General features: G+C 37.7%; 1 protein-coding gene across 1 annotated transcript in view; it reads left to right on the forward strand.

Moving 5' to 3' along the window:
• The window catches only part of LOC149082571 (uncharacterized), a 52689-nt gene that overhangs the window by 14384 nt on the left and 16748 nt on the right, over positions 1-21557 (forward strand). The window contains exon 2 of the mRNA XM_089236765.1: positions 1046-2146. Coding sequence (XP_089092891.1) covers positions 1046-2146 — 1101 coding nt within the window. The remainder of the gene's footprint in view (positions 1-1045; positions 2147-21557) is intronic.

A 21557-nucleotide genomic window follows, 5' to 3' on the forward strand; every position in this document is an offset into this window, starting at 1 on the left:
TTCTCATTTCGGAATTTTCCTGTCACTGGAACTTACATGAGGTTTTCATTGTGATATTGATTGGTAGAAAAAGCACTATTGGTGAAGTTATTTTAATTCAATCACGAATCGCTTACTGAAGCTTTACGAGCATTTCGGACACAAAAGAGATTAAAGAAAGGCTCAGGACCAGTCAGTCTTGGAGACAGGTTTACAGCGCCCTTCATCGACAGAAACGTCAACTGATTTTTTTTTCCGAACCGAAAAGAAAAAGAAAAAGAAGTATCCCCATCCCCGTTCGGGAGCATAACGTCTTTTGCGAATCGCATTGAAATATACAAATTTCTTTAATTTTTATGAACTTTTAAACTATTTACGAATTTATGGAACACCCTGTGTTTTTTGCACTATATTAGTCACAGCAGTGTTATGCGAAAAAATAATTTTCAGGAGTAATTTCACTCCTCTCCAAAATTTTAAGGGGTAATTTTGTAAAAAAAAGGGATATTTTTTTAAGTGAAACAGAGAAATAACTATTGGAAAATCACCCAAAAGTTTTGAAGGAATATTTTCACTCCCCAACAAAATTTTGAGGAGTAAAATTAAATTTTGATGCATGAAGCACGCATTTAGATGCGTATTGGCAAACACTGGTCACAAGGGAGAATTAAACCACCTTTTACAATCTCATTACGATGCACCTTATATTATCTCAATGAGCATGTACTTTAAGACATGCGTGATCTTCCATATGATTCGAAAATAATTTTTCTAGCAATATTTAATGTATGGCCGGCCATGAACGAATAGACGAAGGAAGAGTTGGATATGACTCATCATGGACACGAATAGCATTAGCTGATAGCATAAAAATGCCCACTTTTGAGTATTCATTTCCGTCACCAGTAACTGTGTCACAAAGAGGAAATTTATGACAAATGGGTTAAAATAAAACACAGCAATACACGCTTTAGGCGTAACAAAACATTGTTAACGAGCAATAAAAATTTTACTGTTTGAAAAATAAAGACATACATATGCAACCTGTTTTTTTTTCTTGTTTCAGATCCTCTGAGCCGCTGGCTAATAATTAGCTGCGTCGTCCATGTGACTATCATCTCGTGTACAAGTACCATAGACTTCAGTTCTGTATCATTAGAAAATGACGGTTGTTCCACGTATGACTCGTGCAACGTGACTGACTTTTTCCGCACTTGCAGTTGCCAAGAAGACTGTACTTTCTATGGGACCTGTTGCACAGATTCTCCAAACTTCGATGCCTCCAACAACGAAGGAAAAAATTTCATCTGCTACGGGAAAAGGTTACCACAACCGGTGTTCTTCAGGAAAACATGCTTACCCGGATATCGGGGTGACAAGCAGATAATATCTTCGTGCGAAAATTCGGTCGACAAGTTATCAGATCTCATCAGGAGCATCCCCGTCAGCAGCGGCAAGACGCTGATAACGTACTGGAACTGGAACTGCGCGATTTGTAACGATGAGAAACCGGTGGACCTATCGTTCTGGACTGTACAGATTTCGTGCAACGTCGGCAAGTCTCATAAGCGATACGACATAGAGGTGTATAGGAGGAATCTGGTATACCAGAAAGAAGTGGATGCTTGGGGTGTCAACGAAGACAGCAAGTTCAAAGAATGTCCCATCGATTTCTTCCAGCCGACGTTTCTGACCGGGAAGCTCAGGTACTGCGCTCCTAACATGATTGCGGATTGTCCAGAGTCCTGGGAAGACGATGAGGTCAGAGAAAAGTGCCGAGTTATCCACGGAGAACGTAAGGATAAAGGAAAGGACGTTTACTACAAGAACGTCTACTGCGCCATGTGCAACGGGATACCCGTAAAAGACCTGGATTGCGCCGGGAGGAGTTACAAAACGTTCAAGCCTCTGAGTGATCACACCACGATGAAGATGATATTCAATTTGAACCCGTCCAAGGGAGAGCACTCGAAGTACGACTTGGCTTGTTTCAGAGGCAAACGCTACGACCCTTTCTTGAAATTGTGCCGCAACACACATTGTGGAATTGTCAGTTCTGAAGACGAAGGAAGGGATACTTGCCCTTACTCTGCGTCATCCTCGACGTCGGTTTCACCGTCTTTCCGTGCAACTATCGGCTTGGTGATCGTAGCCAGTTTGTTGTTCGGCAGATCTTGAATTTTACAACTCAGTTTGAATGAGTGTAAAGTTAAATATAATTATTACGCTCGATTGTTACGAGCAATTTTATTGTGGATTTCGGTTTTTTTTTGTATTTTTTCTTAGGAAAAAAAAACCCATCACGATTTTGTGATTTTATTTAGAACGTTGATGCTCAAAATTTTGGCTTATTGTTCATAATTCTCTTAGGTTAAATTTAGCGGGCCGCATAACCACCAAATTACTTCTATTTCGGACAAATGTGAATGAAAGGCACCGATGAAACCAATTGAAATATATTTTGTTTATTAAAAGTTTCAAAAAAATCATTCTTTTAATTGTTGCAGTTGTTTTTTTCACGCATAATTATCATTAATTTGCATGCATATTTCATTAAACCTCAAGTCCGGTAGACCGTATTTATTTTAAAAACAATTAAATATTTTTATCAATTGTTTTGTGGGCCACATGAATAGACAAAACACTATGCACCTGTAATAGAGGGTTAGTATAAACGAATGACCGGATTTTTACAAATTTTTATTTTCAAAACTATTACAAAAAATACAATCAGTGATACATAAAAATAAAGAAGAACATTCCAAGTTTTTTTTTAAAATTACAAATGTTTGATGTGTGTGAATTTTTTGTAACACGACAAACATCTAATCTGTAATCAAGTTCATTCCATACACTTTGCAGTTTTACACTACAAATGATTCTTTATTCTTCCGTTTCTCAACTGTTAACGCTTCTGATGCGTTCTGTAAGTTCATTGAGTGATTTTTGATGGGGGGTTTATGAACAATGAACTTGAAGAACGCAGTGTTGCTTTAAGAACCACAGACAGTCAGAGGCGTACACAGGATCGACCTTTGGGAGACAAAAAAAAGCTTGGGGACGGGGGCACCAACATTTTTATTAAGATAAATTTTGAGCTACCAGCCATCAAAAAGCATTTATTATTAACAGAAACCGGTTAATATAGCATATATAGAGCGTATTTACAATCGGTATTTAATTTTTTCCCACCAAACATATTAATTGTTTTCTATTTTTTTGGTCACCTTGGTGGGGGCACGGGTCTCCTGAACATCCCCTACGTAAGCCTCTGCTAACAGTGTAAAACTGCAAAATGTGGGAAATGAACCTAATTATAGATTAGATGTTTGTCGTGTTACGAAAGGTTCACACATCGAACACATTCGTAACTGAACACACAAAAACAAAAATAAAACCTTGGAATATTCTTTATTTTTATGTATCACACTGATTATATTATGTGTAACAGTTTCGAAAAAAATATGAATTTCCAAAATTCATTTTTCATTCATTTGAGACATTAATTTATGCTAACCCTGTATTGAACTAAACTTTTAAGGGGTGTCACGGCCCCTGAAGTCAATTTTTCAAAAAAACGACTTTTAAAAATATTTCATTCAATTTCAAATCGGATGAAAAAAATTTCGTGTCAATTGGTTTATTTGTTCTGTCAAAATAAAAGAAAGAAGTAATGAATTATTATAGAGTCTAATTGTACACAAGGAAAAACGCTTTGCATGCGATTTTCTCAGATTGCAGTTTCTGATTTCATTTCTAATTAAGAAGGAAAAAAAAACAAACAAACTACTGCACCAAAAATTCTGAAATTTTACAGAAATGTTTGTGCAACATGTGCTAGTAAAATTAACCTCGAACTTGGATATGTGACCATTCGTTAGAGTTTTATGAATTTTTCAAGTTTGACAAAAAACATACACATTGCAAAAATCTGAATTCAACAGTTTTTTTTAAAATTAGTCTCATTGGTCAATTGCTGAGGCTCACTTCACTAATGTCAAATAAATAGTTCTGTAAAATTTCAGTTTTTTGGTGCAGAAGTTTATTTTTAATCTTATGGATGAATTCAAAAACTGTAATCTGAGAAAATAATCGCGTTCAAAGTGTTTTCCATTGTATACATTTACACTATATAATCTCTCCATAACATTTTTTTTTAATTTTCAACCAACTAACGCGAAAGTTTTTGTATTCTATTTGCAATTGAATGAAATATTTTTAATATTAAATTTTTTGAAAAATCGACTTCAGGGGGCTGTAAAACCCCATAAATAACACTAATAATTGCAAGTAACTTTCTAAATGCAATGAAACCTTTTTGAAAGACCATCCTTATAGAGCCAAATATTTGTGGTCGGGAATTTTCCAATTGTACGCGCGTATTAATCAACTTTTTGTAATAGGTCACTTCACAAGTTTTCTGAGTCGATCGATTTCACTATATTCGTTACATTTAGATTGAAGCTCAATGCATGATGTACATTTGCACCCATGCTTCATTATCTACAAATCTCTAACGTAATCAAACGGATTGAAAAATTAGTGATAACGTTCAATTTGATTATAATCAGTATTATTAGAAAGAAATTCATTACGAGCAACTGCTATGATGTTAAATATAAATAAAAATCGGGGCATTCTCTTAAGGGGAATGATGTCAGAAATTTAATCCATTTTTCTAAAATTCTACTGTTTTAAAAATCAAATTTAAGGATATTTCCTACATTTAGAAACACCTTTTCTTCCTAAGTTCAAAAATTCTCGAAGTGACATCAATAAGTTCGTCGAACACGGAAGCTTCTCCGTTCAAGATAACGTAATTATTCGTTGTTATGACTATCTAAGTCAGAAATCCTTCACTGGAGCGGAATGAAATCGATTTAAGACAATGGAAAAAATTCAGAGAAAAAACGACCTATCTAACGGAAAAAAAAGGTCTTAGTTTCGGTTTTTACGGCAAACGTCGACAACGGAACACGAGGTGCATGTAGGCTATTGATTACAGAGTGATTTGAAAATTAGACTGAGTGTTTCAAACCTCTATAAAAAATTACTGTAAAAAAAAAGCACTGTAAGTTTGGCAACAAATTTGTGGGGCAGGTCACGAAATTTATTTAGGAAGCCCTTCTTGTGTTGATACGAAATCCTGCTGATAGATGGTACTGAGATGCCAGTGAGTGTCTATAGTCAAATAAAGGAAAATCAAACCATAATACCGTGAAAATAATAATTAACCGGTACTTTAGATGGAGTCATAAACGAAAATAGCCGATATTTTCAGTATGGCAACTGGAATAATGCCACTTAATGTACGGTTGTACACATGCACCTCGTGCACATTCCTCTGCGGAATTTCTAACGAATCGGTACATGTGTGAATGCGTTTTCTGAGTAACCCAGCGTTCATATTAAAGTTGTCAGCGTTGTACTTGTTTCGTGTTATGCTTGTGCTGCCATCTGGTTTCCATATTTTAAAGTGAAGATGGTGAATACTCGAGTTTTCATGTTATGAAATGTATTATGTTGCGGGTCTGCTCGCTGTCCGCGGGGAGACTTTTTCAAATGGAAGACCAGCTCGCATTCGCTCGTTGAAGTTGGAAACTCACAGAAAACCAACTCCAGCAGATCACCCCTGTACCGCCAACAGGTTTCGAACCTGGATCCTCAGAATGAGAATCCAGCACGATGACCACATGACCGTGAAGCAGCTGGCAACTGGAATAGCATTACGTTAAGAGAAATCATTATTTTTTCGTTTCTCAAACAGTTGAGAATTTCTGAGAATTTTTTAAGATTTTAAAAATCCACTGGTCCTTTGGTCCTTTCAGACCATGCATGCACAAATGTGTGGATTGCTTTTTCTCACTGTAGATTTTTTTTATTTCAGGGAGATAAGCCCTGGTTTAAAGGATTATGTAAATTTTGAGTTAGAAAATATGGTAAATATGATCTTTTGCGAAGCGCTTTCATCAGAGAGCAGCACTTAAAGTTGAACTTTCGGAGGTAGGGGTTCAAGATGGTTTCCAGGAGGAAGTGCCTCATGAGAGAGAAAATTGTGATTTACTAAGTAAAATTTAGCAATAAATATCTGGAAAAAAATTGTATGTGAAGATAAACATATTCTGCATCATCTTGGCTGAAAAAGATTTGAACGAAATGAATCATTTCTTCACACAAGAAAAGAGTGAAAATTTGAGAAAAAAAAATTGGAAAAATGAAAATTTGGTGACATTTATGTTTTTAATGCATTTTTTTCAGTACCAAAAATGCAAAAACATCTTCAGATTCTAAAAAATATATATATATGAACGCTCAGATGAAAAATCAACAGCTCGTAATAGTGTGAGCGAAATCACCAAAACACTTTTCTAATCAATGATGTGGTTCATCAGTCAATGATCAGTGGTTCTGGTTAGTGCTGAACGGAAAAGTTAGTGTTTTAATGAGGGGAAAAAGAACTGTCTCCTAATTTCGTGATGAATGACAAGCTTCATTTATCGGAAGTTGTATATATTCACCCCACAGGCTTCGTTTTCGATTCATTAGTCGGTCTTGTAGAAGCAATCAGTTAAACTGACCTAATAAAAGACATCAAGTTAATGATGCGATGGATACTTTTGACAAAAAAAAGAGAAACATATTTCAGTAAGAATAACCTATAGTAATATTTAACATGCAGGGTGTTCGACCAAAAGTGTTCGAAAAGAAGAAAAAAAACAACTCTACGCGTTTCATTTTCAAATTAAATGAAATATTATAATATAAAAAATGAAATTTTTTCATTGCATCTTAAAATAGGAGAATTTTTATTAAAATGATCACGGAGGATATGTATAGGAAAATAAAATTTTTATACGACCCACGTCAAAAAAATTCAAAAATTAGCGAAACCTACGTCTTTATATTTCACCGAAAGAAATTTACTCCCTTAAAATTACGTAACAATTGAATGAAAATTCGCCGAGATATCGGTGATCGAAATGATTGATTTTTGTATTTTTTCCGGTTTAAGTGATCATTGATCATTTTTGTCTGAAGTGAAGTTCACTGCATTCATTGCCTGTGGTCTACTAGTGATCAATGTCCAAGGTCAACCTTATCGGACGTTGTGCCCGGTACACAAATAATCTTGGGAGTCTCCCCATTCGCGATGTGAATATACTGTATAATGTGTTCTCTAACTGTTTATATTAATTGTATTTGCGTGAAAATTTTCTCGATTGAACAACCTTGTTTTATATAATTACAGTCGAATCCCGTTACAACGAACTGCAAGAGACCGAAGAAATCACTTCGTTAAAACGAAATTTCGTTATAAAGGAGTTCCGGGTTTTTGCAATATTTCTATGCAAACTTATCTGGGGGATTAGAAAAGTGTTCGTTAAATCGAGATTTTCGCTATAACGGTGTTCGTTAAAACGGGATTCGACTGTATAAATAAAGATAATATTTCAAGTGCGGGAAGCCTAGGTGCCGCCAGAGTCGCCGAAACCTGAGGGCTTAGGCTATTTCAACCTCCACAATAAATTTTGTAAAGGTGCTGAGCCAATTAATGAATATAAAATGCAACGTACCTTTCCCCTTCCTACATACGGGTTGAGCCTCGTATATACGGGACAACTATTTCACGACACAACTCTGGCCATATCGCTATATACTGCCAGTAATAAGATGGGTTGGAAATGAAGGCGCTGTCTATCGGTGGTCGACTCAAATTTGTTAGGGAAAATATCTTATCTATATCCACCCACGTGTTTGAACCTGGGACCGTGACGGCAACCTTCACGGTGGTAGACTAGAATCACTCGGGCGCAACCATCACTTGGCAGCGATGGGATTATACGGGACAAATGGCACAACTTTTAGATCCCCTCCCCCCAACATTTTCTTTATGTCAGCGACTCTGGGTGCGGTACACAGCCTACGGCGTCTCTGCCAATGTCCGTAGTGTCAAAATACGTGAAAGATGAGTTTGCTCCATTTTTTTGAGAACTTTAGGAAGATGACATTCATGACAATGAGAGCCTCATTTCATGACGCTACTATCATAGTGGACGAAAAGCAGAGTAGGTATCATCAGAAGTGTATGCAGGATCGACTTTTGGAGGGGGAATGGGCATGAAAACCTTTGGGGGGGTGGGGGTACGATCACCCTTTTTCCTCAGCGTACGCCTCTGAGTAATACATATATATTGTTAGAAAAAGGAATTTACTTTTTTCAATTTCATTTTAGAGAAATTAATATGTAAAATCCATCTATATAAAATTACCTTTCTGTCTGTGTGTGTATGTTCTTTACATACAAATCTACAATTTTGGGCCGATCGTCGTCAATTTTTGCATATATACCAAACGGGACTCGACTTGAACGATAGGCTTGAAATGTTTACTTTGGTTTTACCGTGGTTTCAATACAAAGCGTTTCAAACATGTTTAATATTTTACAATGAGTAACTCTTGTAATATAACTTCTTCAATGTTCTCACTACAAGGAGAAAACCTGGGCAGCGCTAACAAGTATTTCCGAAATCTTGCCAAAGTTTCGTAATTCGGTTTCGACAGTCAACCGCCTTGTACAGGAAAGTGAAATATTGTTTGCTCTTTGATGTGATGAAATCACACACCTTGTTCCCGAGTTAGACAGTCATAAAAGTTTCCAATTTGTTAATTTGATGATAATTTATTCTATCTTCTAACCGTCTTGCATATTCATTACGTCCTCCATATCTTTTTTTCGTTCAAGGATAAGTAAACCGTAAATGGAAGCGTTGTGTTATTCACAGTCTTCTCAAATAATTATAACATTAAAAAAAGGGGAGAGAGAGAGAGAGAGAGAGAGAGAGAGAGAGAGAGAGCTAGCTAGCTTATACATTGTTTTTTTCTCGATTTTTTTAAATAGACTCTGAGAAAAACTATACTTGTTTTTTCAATTTATTAATCCAATGAAAAATGAAGAAAAATAACAAATAAACAACAATGCAATCAATATGATTTTTTGCTTCTGTTTGGCTCACTGCCTTTACTTGGTAATCAGATGATGATGGGGGGAATAAATGATTATATGTATGGTCAGGGAACTTCATGAACTGGTAGTTGAACGAAGTCTAAATTCAACCACAGTCAACCCTCGGTTTACGAACTTAAATTTTTCCCGAAGACCGTTCGTAGACCCAATCGTTCTCAAACCGAAATAATTTTTCCTATAGGAATCAATGTAAAATGGAATTAACTCGTTCCTGGGACCCCGAAGATTTCTAGTGTCAATTTTCACAACACTCCTTTACGATAAAGGGCATAAAGTACGACCAACTGAAATCATTATACTGACAGTAAAGCTATTTGAAACTCTTAATCCAACTTTCACTGACACTGAAAGCACTTTCCTTTAGTCCTTTGTCCAGACTTCATGTCTGATCTATTTAATTTCATCTACTAATCTCAGTGCCAAGGTCCTCGAAATTCCTGCCTGCAACGCAATCTGGTCTAATTGCCTTTTAAACCGAATTCATAATGGTTCTGTAAGTTCTCACACGTCGCCACCAAACGTTATCAATAACCACTAAGAGCAATGCAGGCCATCAACATGATATTTCCAGAAGTCAGCGATTGTTGATTCTGTGTCAGACATCATTGCAAAACATTTTCTTTGATGTGAACCTTCTCAAAGTTTGAAATGAGACATATTGGGCTTGACAGAAGGAGTCGTATATGAAGGAAAAAAAAAGAAAATAAACCGCTTTGTGGCCGTAGACCTATCAATTCCTCTCTATTGTTCCTTCGGATTTAATCTAATTTTTCCAGCTTACATGCTCGTGAACCAAGGCTAGTTCGTCAACCGAATCAATTTTTGCTGTTCGTAAAACGAATTGTGTGTGAATCGAGACGTTCGTAAGCCGAGGGTTGACTGTATTTTCATTAAAAAGTCATCAGCTGTCAACCCGAGCTCTTCAGGAGATAATTCACACTCACCCCAGAACCAGTCCGTAGGTTAAGAGACAGTCAGAAGTAAAGATCATCGTATTAAATTCATCTGCATGACGCATATTTGTGAGATTTATTTATGAATTGAATAATCAGTTCATCCGCAAAAATTTATTTCACTATTTTGGGGTTACTTTCTTTATTCTTCTGGAAGATAACTCAGTACCTCTCCTTTCCCTACGAGGTGTTGAATGGAACTCCTTCGATTTCTATCTCACCAATGCACTCCCATAGTGAGGATCCAGGTTCAAACTCCATTAACGGCACGGTAGTGGTTGGCTGCAGATGGGTTTTCTGTGATTTTACAACTTTGAGGCGTGGATACGAGCTCTGATCTCAAAATAGATCTTCAAAAGAGTTTCTCCGCAGAGAGCAGGCAGAGCGACAACAGTATTCTTACATAACAAGAAAATGTCATGCATTTACAATCCTTATCAGAAATAATATGGAAGGTAGATGGCAGCACCAGCAAGAACACGAAGCAAGCTCGATTCTGACAGCATAAATAAATACGCTAAGTCCATAGGCGTAAACTTCTATATGGCCCATGGGCCCGAGCCCCCCCAACATTTTTGAAGACGCGGCTCAGCCCCCCCAAAAATTCGTATGAATATGGCTTATTCATTTTGCAATGATGAAAATTTTTTTTTTAACCAAAAGTTGTCCTAATTATGAATTAGTTAATGGAAACAATCTGCTCAAAATTTTAGTTCTTTTAAAAAATCTGGATGGTCTTTGGCTTTCTTGTTCCATGACAATACGTTTATCTCATTTCTTCCCTGCCGTTGAATCCCCAATCGCACCCTCCATCGGTTCCAATCCTTACTGCCAGAAGGCACGGCTGAGAGGAAGATTCTTTGAGGTGTTGAGGGGGCTCTTTCTTCTTTGCCTGTGGCAAAAACTGAGTGTCTCTTCTTTTGTTCACTGCGACCGGAGGACGGCCATGGCGCCGACATGAAAATAAGCCCAAAGATGCATGGTGGTGGGGAGGTTGAACATTGGGAAGCAATGATATTGAAACCGAAATAAATTGCACTCTATAAAGAATAGGTGCCAGAACCTAGAGGTAATTACTGAAAAAAACCATTGTGCAATGCATTCTCCCTCTCCTTCGTACACGCTTGAGTCCCGTATATGCGGGAGGACCAATAACTTTTAGGCCCCCCCCCAATGTTTTTTTGAAAAATATTGGGGAAAAAAAGCACATTCATAACAGATCTTGAGGACCGATGCCGAAACATTTTTCAAGCCCCTTTACAACAAAATTTGACTAGGGGGGGGGGGTAGAACATAGAATCAAATAAACAACAAGTGAATTATAATATTGATTTTAAAAAAGGAAATGAAAAATAAATGATAATTTTTCAAAGGTCCAAGACCAACCCCTCGACCGGGCTTTTTTGGCCCATTCGTTAAGTCACCACTACATTTTAACAATTAATACAAAATATTATCTTTATAACTAAGGGATTCCTGAACTATTTACGTTCGCAGCACTCATGGAAATTTTAAATGTTGCCCAACACCTCAGCCAACGTCTTCCTAAAGAGTGTAGTCAACACCATAACCCTTGTTTTGTGGAACAGATTTGCACCCTCCACTAATATAATTTGACTGGCTCTTCGTTTTCGTAAGAATGCTCATTTAGGAAAGAAAATTAGAATTTTTTTTTGAATTTTTGAGTAGGAAAACTGAACATCCTAATCTAAATTGTGCATGTGTATCAACAAAAATTGTACAAACTGTATAATTTTTATTGATGAGGTGACTGAAAAGGCAGTGACAGCAACGCCAATGAGGTATGTGATATCCCCGCCCCCTCAACGTTTTCTCCCCATCAAAGCTGCATTAAGAGCTGCATTAAGATTATCTTTCAAGCGGCTTTGCTCCCCATCTGGTTGGGAATTTCGAAGATGAGAAACGAAACTAAAACTAATTCAATAAAAAGTTATTAATTAGGTCATTGCAAAGATGGCCTACTACACATTATCGGTGGGGGGGGGGGGAGGGAGATAGCCTACAAGTTTGCTACAAGACTCATTCATTCATAAGAAAAATATCGCTCACAAATTGAAAAGAATTTCTTCAATTTAAAAAGTAAAAATTAATCTTCAATTACCTAAGGAAGCAGGTTGGCCACCCCTTTATAAATAGTGAAATGCATGCACAATATCGGTATGTAAGTGCCGCAAAATGTATCTATTTAAAATTCAATAAATCATAAATAGTCAGTCCTCGGGGACCAAATAAAAATGACCGGAAGCTGCGATAACTTGATAACGAGTAATCCCATTTCACTAATTTTGTTGGCAAGGACTATAAAAGAGATGTTATAGGCATCCCCTATCCTGCATCAGGGCCTTTGGTGGATACAGTGAATTTTTCGTGTGAAAAACAAAAAATGATAGGGGGGGGGGAAGAATCGTCCCCCCGCACTGGAGCCCTGTTAGTCCAATACCTTCTAAAGCAGCTTGCTCTAGAAGGTGTTGGTTAGTCCCACCGTTGAGCGGGGGGGAGGGGGCATGTTTATAGTGCAATGTATGTCTGATGATAATAGTTATGACTTTACAACGAGATCTTTGGTCGAGAGATCTTTTCAAGCCTCTCTCTCGGTCGGTCATCCGTTTATAAGATTTCAAATTGAAAATTAATTCAACAAAGAAAAAAATTATAGGTTTTCTTTCCATGTTTAGCGAGAAAATTCTTTTTCTATGAACACAGGACCATAGCGTGCCTTTTCGGGAGCCCCAGGGCACACTTTTTCTGGGGGCCCTTGGAAAGGATTATTATTATGCAAAATAAATGTACATTATTTTGTGGCGCCCAATTAGGCATGTGGCCCTGGTGCAATGCCCCGGTTGCCCCAGCCTAGTTAGGGGGCCTGTATGACCATATAGTAGTTATTCCAGACAACCAGCTTTCGCGGGTAGATAGGACAAGGCAAATCGCTTTGGGACAAGATCAAAGAAAAGCGTTGGGTCGCAATCAGCATTAACCATTGAGGACAACAAAACCCGTACTTCTGACACGGGCATCAGAAAAGAGCAATCACTAATTTATTTTTTCTTAGGATTTTAGCTGAGGATTGTTTACTGTCTCTGTAGATCGGCTGGCGACAGAAGTAGAAAATGCCATCAGTGAATCCTCTTGAATGCACTTCTGTACTATGCCTGTGACAGATACCCATTATGAGTTAAGAAAAAAAAAAGGAGAAAACTGTTCAACAGAATACACCCCAACTCCCCCCCCACTTGTTAACTTGGGAACTGGTTGACCGGTCTATATCGCTTCCTGTACGATCTCCTTCCTCATTGTTTGTACACCCCTCTGGAGGTAGCAATGTATTATATGATAGCAATAACGAGATCGATGTTGTAGTTTTCTTGTCAGCGGCGCTTTGACTATTTTTGTTCCACTGTAGAAATTTAGTAGCCTTTCTAGAATACAACTGCCCTGAAGCGAGGCGGAGCATACACAAACACACACATATATATAGGCGAATTCCGAACAAAGACACACACGAATGGGCAGCCAGATGTATTGGAAATTTTTCCCTGAGGAAGCGTGAGAACTTTCCCGAAATTTTCAGTCATGGATACCGCCATCTAACTGAATCATGTGTTTATAGGTGTTTAAGTAACACACATCTATGTGTCCCTCCTTCAGGAAGCTAGCACAGTGTTACATTTTTATGTTGTCCAGATGTACTAACCATGAGAAAAGAACGAAGAATAAAAGACATCCGAAATGGTCACAAAAGATGAATTCGGCTGGTCAAATGGTAATTTGACCAGCAGAATTATAGTAGTTACAAAAGGTAATTGCCGACAAATGGTTGCGCACGAAGACGTGAGAAATTTTTCTGTACAGAGTTGACAATACCGAAAACAGGATTGTCATATTAACTATAGCATATAAGAAGAGGAAGAAACATCCAGTTGTTTTTGAATCCAAGTGTCATCGTTGAGTGTTCATGTTACAAATTTTCAAGTCAACGCTGATCGATCGTTGCATCCTTACTCATCCTTCATGATGAAGGAATCATCATCAAAGCCCAATTTGTAGCAGAGCAACAATAATCTTGGTAAGTACAACCTCATTAGCAGTTTCTCTAATTTTTTGGGAATTTTGCGATTGCATAAAATGTTTATACAGATATTCTTGAGGCCAAAAGCTTTTACGACAAACATTGTTTGGAACAAGATTGCTAAAGAAATCTAAAGTACAGTAGAACCTCGATTATCCGAGCGTGGATTATCCGGAGTTCAGAAATTACAAAACTACGAAAGGTGAAAGAAAACCGACCATGAAATTATTGATCAGACAACACAAGAGATTTTGGTAATAATATTCGGTGATAGTGATTAGAAGAATGGGAACAGAGATTGTTATTGAAGTTATGATCAGTTAGATCAGAGTATCCTATAATGGGCAATATCGCCCCTTGGGGGCATGGAAAGGTCCGGGGGGGGGGGGGGATTGAGAAAAAAACAAATTCTGAAGAGGAGGACGATGAAACAAAAAGTTTGGAAAACTGCGAGTTGGATTATTCAAATTTGTTTTGCTTAAACAGTGGTCTCTAATAACAAGGAACAAAATAAGTCGAAAATAATTTGTGTAAAAAAAACATCTTATGACACCCAAATTTTTTGGTTTGATATTAATAGCAACTGATCACCTATGTTGGCCAAATAAAATCGAAACCAATGTTTTTATACCCTCTATGGTTCTCCTCCATAAAACGTATTGAAAATTATTTTTTTTCCAGAAACCGATGCAAATTGGCACTGTTAGCATATGTTAACAGCAATTTAATTAATTATACTGGATTTAACTAGCTAAAATAATTAATTAAGGGTAAAATATAGTCTGCCTTAATTTTAATGTTATCTATAAACAGATAGAATTTTGCTCAGCAAAGTTGAATAGTTTCGTCCTTGAATTTTATTTCCATTTCCCTCAATTTGGTGCTATAATATAAATCTCAGAGCATGTAAAATTGGGACAGCTCTCAAATACGACACCAACAAGGAATCAGCTTTTTCTAGATAGATAAAAATTATTGTACTTATATAGCTGTACCTTGTACTGAAATGACACTAAAGGATGTACTTTCTGAAATACCAAAAAACCTGTTTGTGTTTTTTGACCATTTACCATGTCTATTGAAAAATCAACGGGACTATATAGGGTTAATGCGCAAAAAAGTTGCTCTTCCTTCACATTTTTTTAATTGATGCAATAAAATTATTGCATCATTGATTTCATAATGAGATTATCACCATATCCGATATTATCTACACCGAACTTTTGTCATTAATTACGCAATAATAATTTTCTCATTATTAATACGTGAAAGCTCAGTATGGTGTTGCATTTTTCCTCTCTTTAAACACTGTACTCACTCAGACATTTTAATATTTTTGTTTTGTTTGTTTATATTGAATTTTTTGCAAATCAAATACGGTACTCCTGTACTATATTGAAATGCACATTATTGAACACAAATGAAACGAAATTAAGTATTTCTGCTCGAAGAAATGTCGACCAACAAAAAACCAAAATATCAAATCGTAATATTTTCAGTGATTTTGTCCTCTTCCCCCCCCCACCTCTAAAGCGAAAAGGAAATGAACATGAAGTAAAATCATTTGTCAAACATTTTATAGGATAGCGGCTCTGGCTGCATAAGCCTATATGACCATGCTTTTTGAATTTTTCATCGAGTATAAATTTCAATACTGTTTTAAAACATTGAATGATTCCTGTTTTGATGTCATTTGAATATAGCCGATCTTGACAAATCAAAAACTATGTAGGAAACAGCCATATTCCTGAAGAGCCATGCATGGTTTTTGCTGAAGAAAAACGGTCCGAAATGATGTTTTTTAGATTGTTTCAGGACTTACGGAGACCCCCCTCCCCTCCCATGTTGAAAGCCACACTGTTTTCGTCATCCTATGATTCCACTCTAGCAATCACATGCAGAGAATGTTTGGTGCCGATACCGATTTTCTAATCGCCATGGTGACCTGGAGCCCGAGATTTGTCAAGCCCTGATATATAGGGACAGGGTTCGTACCCTCCTTGAAAATCTTTCGAGAAAAAGTTCATTTTCAAGTCTTTAAAAGTCCTTGAAAAAAATTATAATAATTTTCAGTGTTCCTGCGGATGTGACCACGGAATGGAGGTGGCTTCAACAATATCTGTTGCAAGTTCCGAAATGAACTGACTGCTAACGGAGGTTGATTGTTGACCGTAGATGCACGCAAAACAGTTCTTTAAAACAGAACTGATTTTTTTTCAAAAGAGCTAAACTCGATGCTTTATTGACTTTTTTCTTGAATATAGAAATCGAACAACACAGACGAATTTTTTGTTTAAGTTTATAAATAACGCATTTTTGTATTTCAAATCTTGAAAGGAACATCATAAGAGTGCTTGAGGTTTATGAAACAGCAATGTTATATCAATCTTAGTGCTGTATTTCGAGTAATTTTTTTTGTAATATAATTTTTTTTTTCTTGATTTCAATTTCATGAAATATGGTTTTGAATTACAATAATTTTTAGTTTTCTTAGGGAAATTTTTGCGGAAGAGTAAGATAGAGATAACGTTTCAGTTATACGATTTTTGCATTTATACGACGCTTTGACCCGACTGTTCGGCGACGTGCTTAAAAACCTCGTTTATACGACGCGACGAATAAACGAGGTTCCATTGTATGGGGCTTGAGCCCCCCCCAACATTTTCAATAACTTTACGCCCTTGGCTAAGTCCCCATATTTTCTCAGAATACCCATTTCAGCTTATACCAGTTCGTTAGAAATTCTATAGAGCAATGTTTCTCAACGTGTGCGTCACGGATCCTGGGGGATGGGGGTGTGGCTGCCAACTTTTGTTAGGGGGTATCGCGGATAGCTGGAGATTTGCGTGCCTGTCTATGCTTTTAAAGTGGTACCTTTAATTATCTTCTCAACTATTCTCAGGAGCCGCAAATGAAGCATGAATGGGGCAACGGAGCCGATGGTGGCGAAAGTTTGAGAACCAGTGTCGTAGAGCAGCGGTTCTCAACATTTTTTGACTTGCGGAGCCCTTTTCAGTATATAATTTCTATGGCGGAGCCCTGTTTGACTCGAGGAGCCCTTTCTTGTACATAATTTTTATGGCAGAACCTTGTAGGCCTCTCTTATTTACTTATCTGTCTGTATACTGATTTATTTTATTTTCTTCGAGTCGCCGCGGAGCCCCTGGGAGGTGCACACGGAGCCCTTGGGGCTACGCGGAGCACCGGTTGAGAACCGCTGCCGTAGAGGAATGTGACCGAGGTGCATACACGCTGTGCCATCTTAACGCATAGGCCCACCCGGGCAATGAATTGGGGGCGTGAATTGCAGAGGGAGGCTTCGTGATGATGAGATTTCGTTAATGTATTCGACATTCAACATGCAATTTGGTGAGAAATAATTTTTGTCAGGTGGGAGCTAAAAAAATATTGATTTGTCCGGGGGCCCACGATGTTCTTAAGATGGTCCTGCATACACGGTCAAGTAGTAGCAGTAGCATCATACTCAAGTTAAAATCAACTCCCTTTACGCGCATTGTTTCTCTTTAGAAAAAAATACGCAAATTTGGTCTTCAAAACACCGGAAAATACGGGACAATGCTAAAATTGCCAAAAATGATGCCAACAGTAAGAAAGTGTGCCAATTCATGCTAAAATCACAGAAAAGTCGCCAATCGAGGAAAATGAAGCAAGGCTCCAAATTGCAGTGAATTAAAAAAAAACCATGACAAATATGTGAAATGAATATTTTTATTTTTGGTAGTAATTATCGTAATACAATTTATAAGTGTGAAAGATAATTTATACTTTGTATAATAAGTACTTTATTTAAATTTTTTATACGCAGCAGTGCCATCTGTAAACGAGTTTTGTCACTAATTCCGACATTCTGCTGAATTCAACTCACGCTCCGGACATTCCGGCTGGGAGGGGGTTTATTAGAATTTTTTACTGAGATTGCACCATATTTATACTGCAAATGGTGGATATTTTGAAAATATTGAATTTTTTGATTAATAATTCTTGATTGCAGCGGCATCTGTTGCAAAAAATTAAAAAAATTTTTTGTAATTTCATCTGACTAAAAATTTACTGCTTTCTGAAACTTCAAATCACAATGCAGCAAAAACGTTGCAATTCCATTACTTCCCATTCTTTTTCTCCTGTTTAAAACGGGCTCGTTAATTTTTAGGACACCGTGAATTATCAGCATGGGATTTTTTTTGAAAAATAAAAGACAGTTACAAAAATTGGCTGATAGGTGGCATTGCCATAGAAAACACAGAAAGCGAAAAATATAATGCTGAGAAAGTGAAAATGACGTTGAATTTTGAATGTGTGATCATTATAAACACTTGTTGCACTCATAGCAGTACAAGCATTTTCCCACAATTCTTTGAATTAGTACTATATTCACCTTGGGTTTTAAAGGTTACCGGATCCGAAAACTGAGAAGGGGGGGGGGGGGGGAAGGACAACTCGTGCATCTTTAGCAACGTCATTTTCCCCGATTTTCACAATAGATGGCATCACTATTCTGACCAATGAAACCGGCCACATTTAATGATTTTTCCCAACTCTAAAACAGAACAGCTAAAAAAAGTAGAAACAGAAAAAATTCTGGGAATTTTCCCTGCTATTAATGAATGCGTGTGGGGAAATAAAAAACGCCCATATCAATGGAGAGATATTAGAAATATCTAAAATATAGAAACATCTAAAAATGGAGAGATGTTAGATAAGACAAAAAAGAAAAATAATTCTGTAAACCCCTGAAAAGAAGAACAATTACAGGGCGAATTTTCCGAAACGTAGGAGAATGCTTGAAATGACATAAAAAAGAGGACATGTCTTCCTTTAGGAACGCGTTGGTAACCCTACTTTCGATTGACAATCGCTTATGTGCGTTTTATCTTTTATGTACATAAAAATGAGCGCTAAACATAACAAACCACCTGTCGCCATCTATGGATAATGATCCAAAAATGTGTAATAGTTTTCTCCTACACAACTATAGATGGCAGCACACAATATTTCCCCTCCCCCCTCCCAATTCTTTGGTCTCGTGATAAAATGATTTACTGTGGAACTTCGGTTAACGAGCATAATTCCTTCCGTGAACGTGCATATTATCCAAATCACTCGTATAACGAATCAAACCTCCCCATAGGAAATAATGTTAATTCTGATGACTCGTTCCACAAATATTCATTCACATGAAAATGACTAATAAAAACAGCATTTCATCAGTAATGCAATACTAAACAGGGGCGAATCTGTGGGGGAAGAGTGGCCACTCCCGACAAATTTTGGAAAAACAGCGTTAAATTCGGAGAAATTGGTTTAACCCCCCCCCCCCCATCCCTCCGCGTTTACTATACCAACACCCTACTCAGTGGCGTCGGAGCCGGGGGTGCTGTGGGTGCTCGAGCACCCACGGAAGTATGTAGAACGGGTCCGAGCACCCACAGAATTGATTCGAAAATCGAAATTTCCTACATGAATATCAAGACGGGCACCCACAGGTTCGAAATACTTCCGACGCCCCTGACCCTACTCAGGGCAGTCTTAACAGCATCATAAAGCTTTCCCGGACAAAGCGATGTTCTGAGAAACCTTACGGTAAAGTAGAAGTAGTAGCTGGAAGTACTTACCGTTTTATGCTTTTAACCCTTTACGTTTCAGAAGTTTTCCGGCACTTCGTTCGTGCAGTTCGAACTTAATAGTGCCTTCCCCGCAATGAGGAAGGCTCCTGGATGTTTGTTACTTTGTGGTTTTTGTATAGCTTATGCGTTCTGCTGAGAAGTCGAATTCATAGCGACCTTCCCATTATTGACGTTCACCGTTGTAAAAATGAAGTACCGTTATTTCCTGTGGTGGTTCATGTCGGGTGCACACACACTGCCATCTTGACTACCGTGAGTCACGCTGGCAATGATGCACCTGAACATAGGATCGCAATAGGTAAAAGTGGAAAATCATATTAGCGAATATCATTTGCATCACGAGGCATTCTATGCATTTGTGGCCTCCGGGAGGGCACATGTGCTAAGACGGCTTTGTTGCTATGTGCTTTTGCTGCAGAAAGGTTTAAATTTAGATAGAGTTTCTGTATACAGTAGAAAATTTCCGGATACACCCATCCCCCGGGAAAGCTTCGATGTCTCTCTGAGATGGGAAGCGGGGTGTGTCCGGTCCTTCAATGTTCAATGTATACAGTAGAACCTTGATTATCCGTGCTACGAAAATTTCAATTTCGTGTTCAGGTCTTCTCTATCCGTGTTGTTTTTTTTATTGGTTATGAAGATTTTGAAAAGGTTGCGCGCGATGAAAACAAACATTCCCATGTTGTAAACCTAGATTTCTTCATTCTTTTACAGAACGGCCCTGTTCCCCCTTATTCCCAGAGTTGTGAACTCCCATGTCAACGCGTTGAAACGGCAGCCCCGATATGTTCACGTAAGAATCTAACATTGTCCTGGGACGATCTGCACTTGAAGATTTACAGCCAATGACAGGAAATGCTGGCAAGTTAGTCCATATGCATTGCTTTTATTGCAACTTAAACATAAGTTACAACAATGGTGTAACAACAAGGAATAGCGCTGGTCAATCCGATGAGTCATGCGGGCACGTGACCGCATGGTTCATCGAATTGACCAGCGCTATTCCTTGTTTGTGTCATTCTCGTAGTACATTTTATAACTGTGCGTAATGGCTGACAGGAGAAGGATAATCGTGTTTTTCGGTGTTATCCATGATCACCTCCCCCAACATTAGCCCGGATATAATCGTGGTTCTACTGCATTCTATAAACCTAGAGTTTGCTCTCTCCTTAGGGTTTCCAAACTGTGAAGCGCGCCGGGATATGCAAGAACTTCCGAATTTTCGAAAGTACTTGATGCCGCTTTATTTAATTTTTTTTGTAGGAATCGGGAAGTTGGGAGGTGCGAGCACCGAAGACTAGTATATTTTTGAGAAACTCATTGAATCAAGGAAGCTCAACCATATAAAGTTTAAAACCTCTGTCCGCTATCGCCTTATTTTTTATTTAATTTTGACATCCTGGATATTCCACATGTTTGAGAAATTCATGGAAATATCACATCAAGGTGTACGACTCATGATATTCAGCTCATAATTAAGCAGAGAGTTACAACATCAACTTTATTATAACTCCATGATGATAAACAAAAATGAACAAAGCAAAAGACTTAATTGCTGGCAACTGTTACCGAAACGCTTAACGAAAAGTTTGACGAATTTCTACGTGCGAGAAACAGTATTTCAATGGAATCCCTGCTGCCACCTGTCGAATAAAAACTAATCTATTTGTTGCAATGAAATTGGATGTTTGTATAATACCGGTTTTATGCAGGAAATGTGAGCAATATCAGTCATGTTCAATACGAAATAGCCGAAACTAAACTTATTAGATAAGCCACTCTGCGTCTTCGCGTGGTCATAGTGACCGACTCTCACCACGCGGAAACACGGATTCCAAACCCGCCCGTCGACGTCAAGGTGGTCG

This window comes from Pholcus phalangioides, unplaced genomic scaffold (assembly GCF_987345545.1).
Source record: "Pholcus phalangioides strain wild (caught in Gottingen) unplaced genomic scaffold, Ppha-v1.0 ptg000009l_1, whole genome shotgun sequence".
Taxonomy (NCBI): domain Eukaryota; kingdom Metazoa; phylum Arthropoda; class Arachnida; order Araneae; family Pholcidae; genus Pholcus; species Pholcus phalangioides.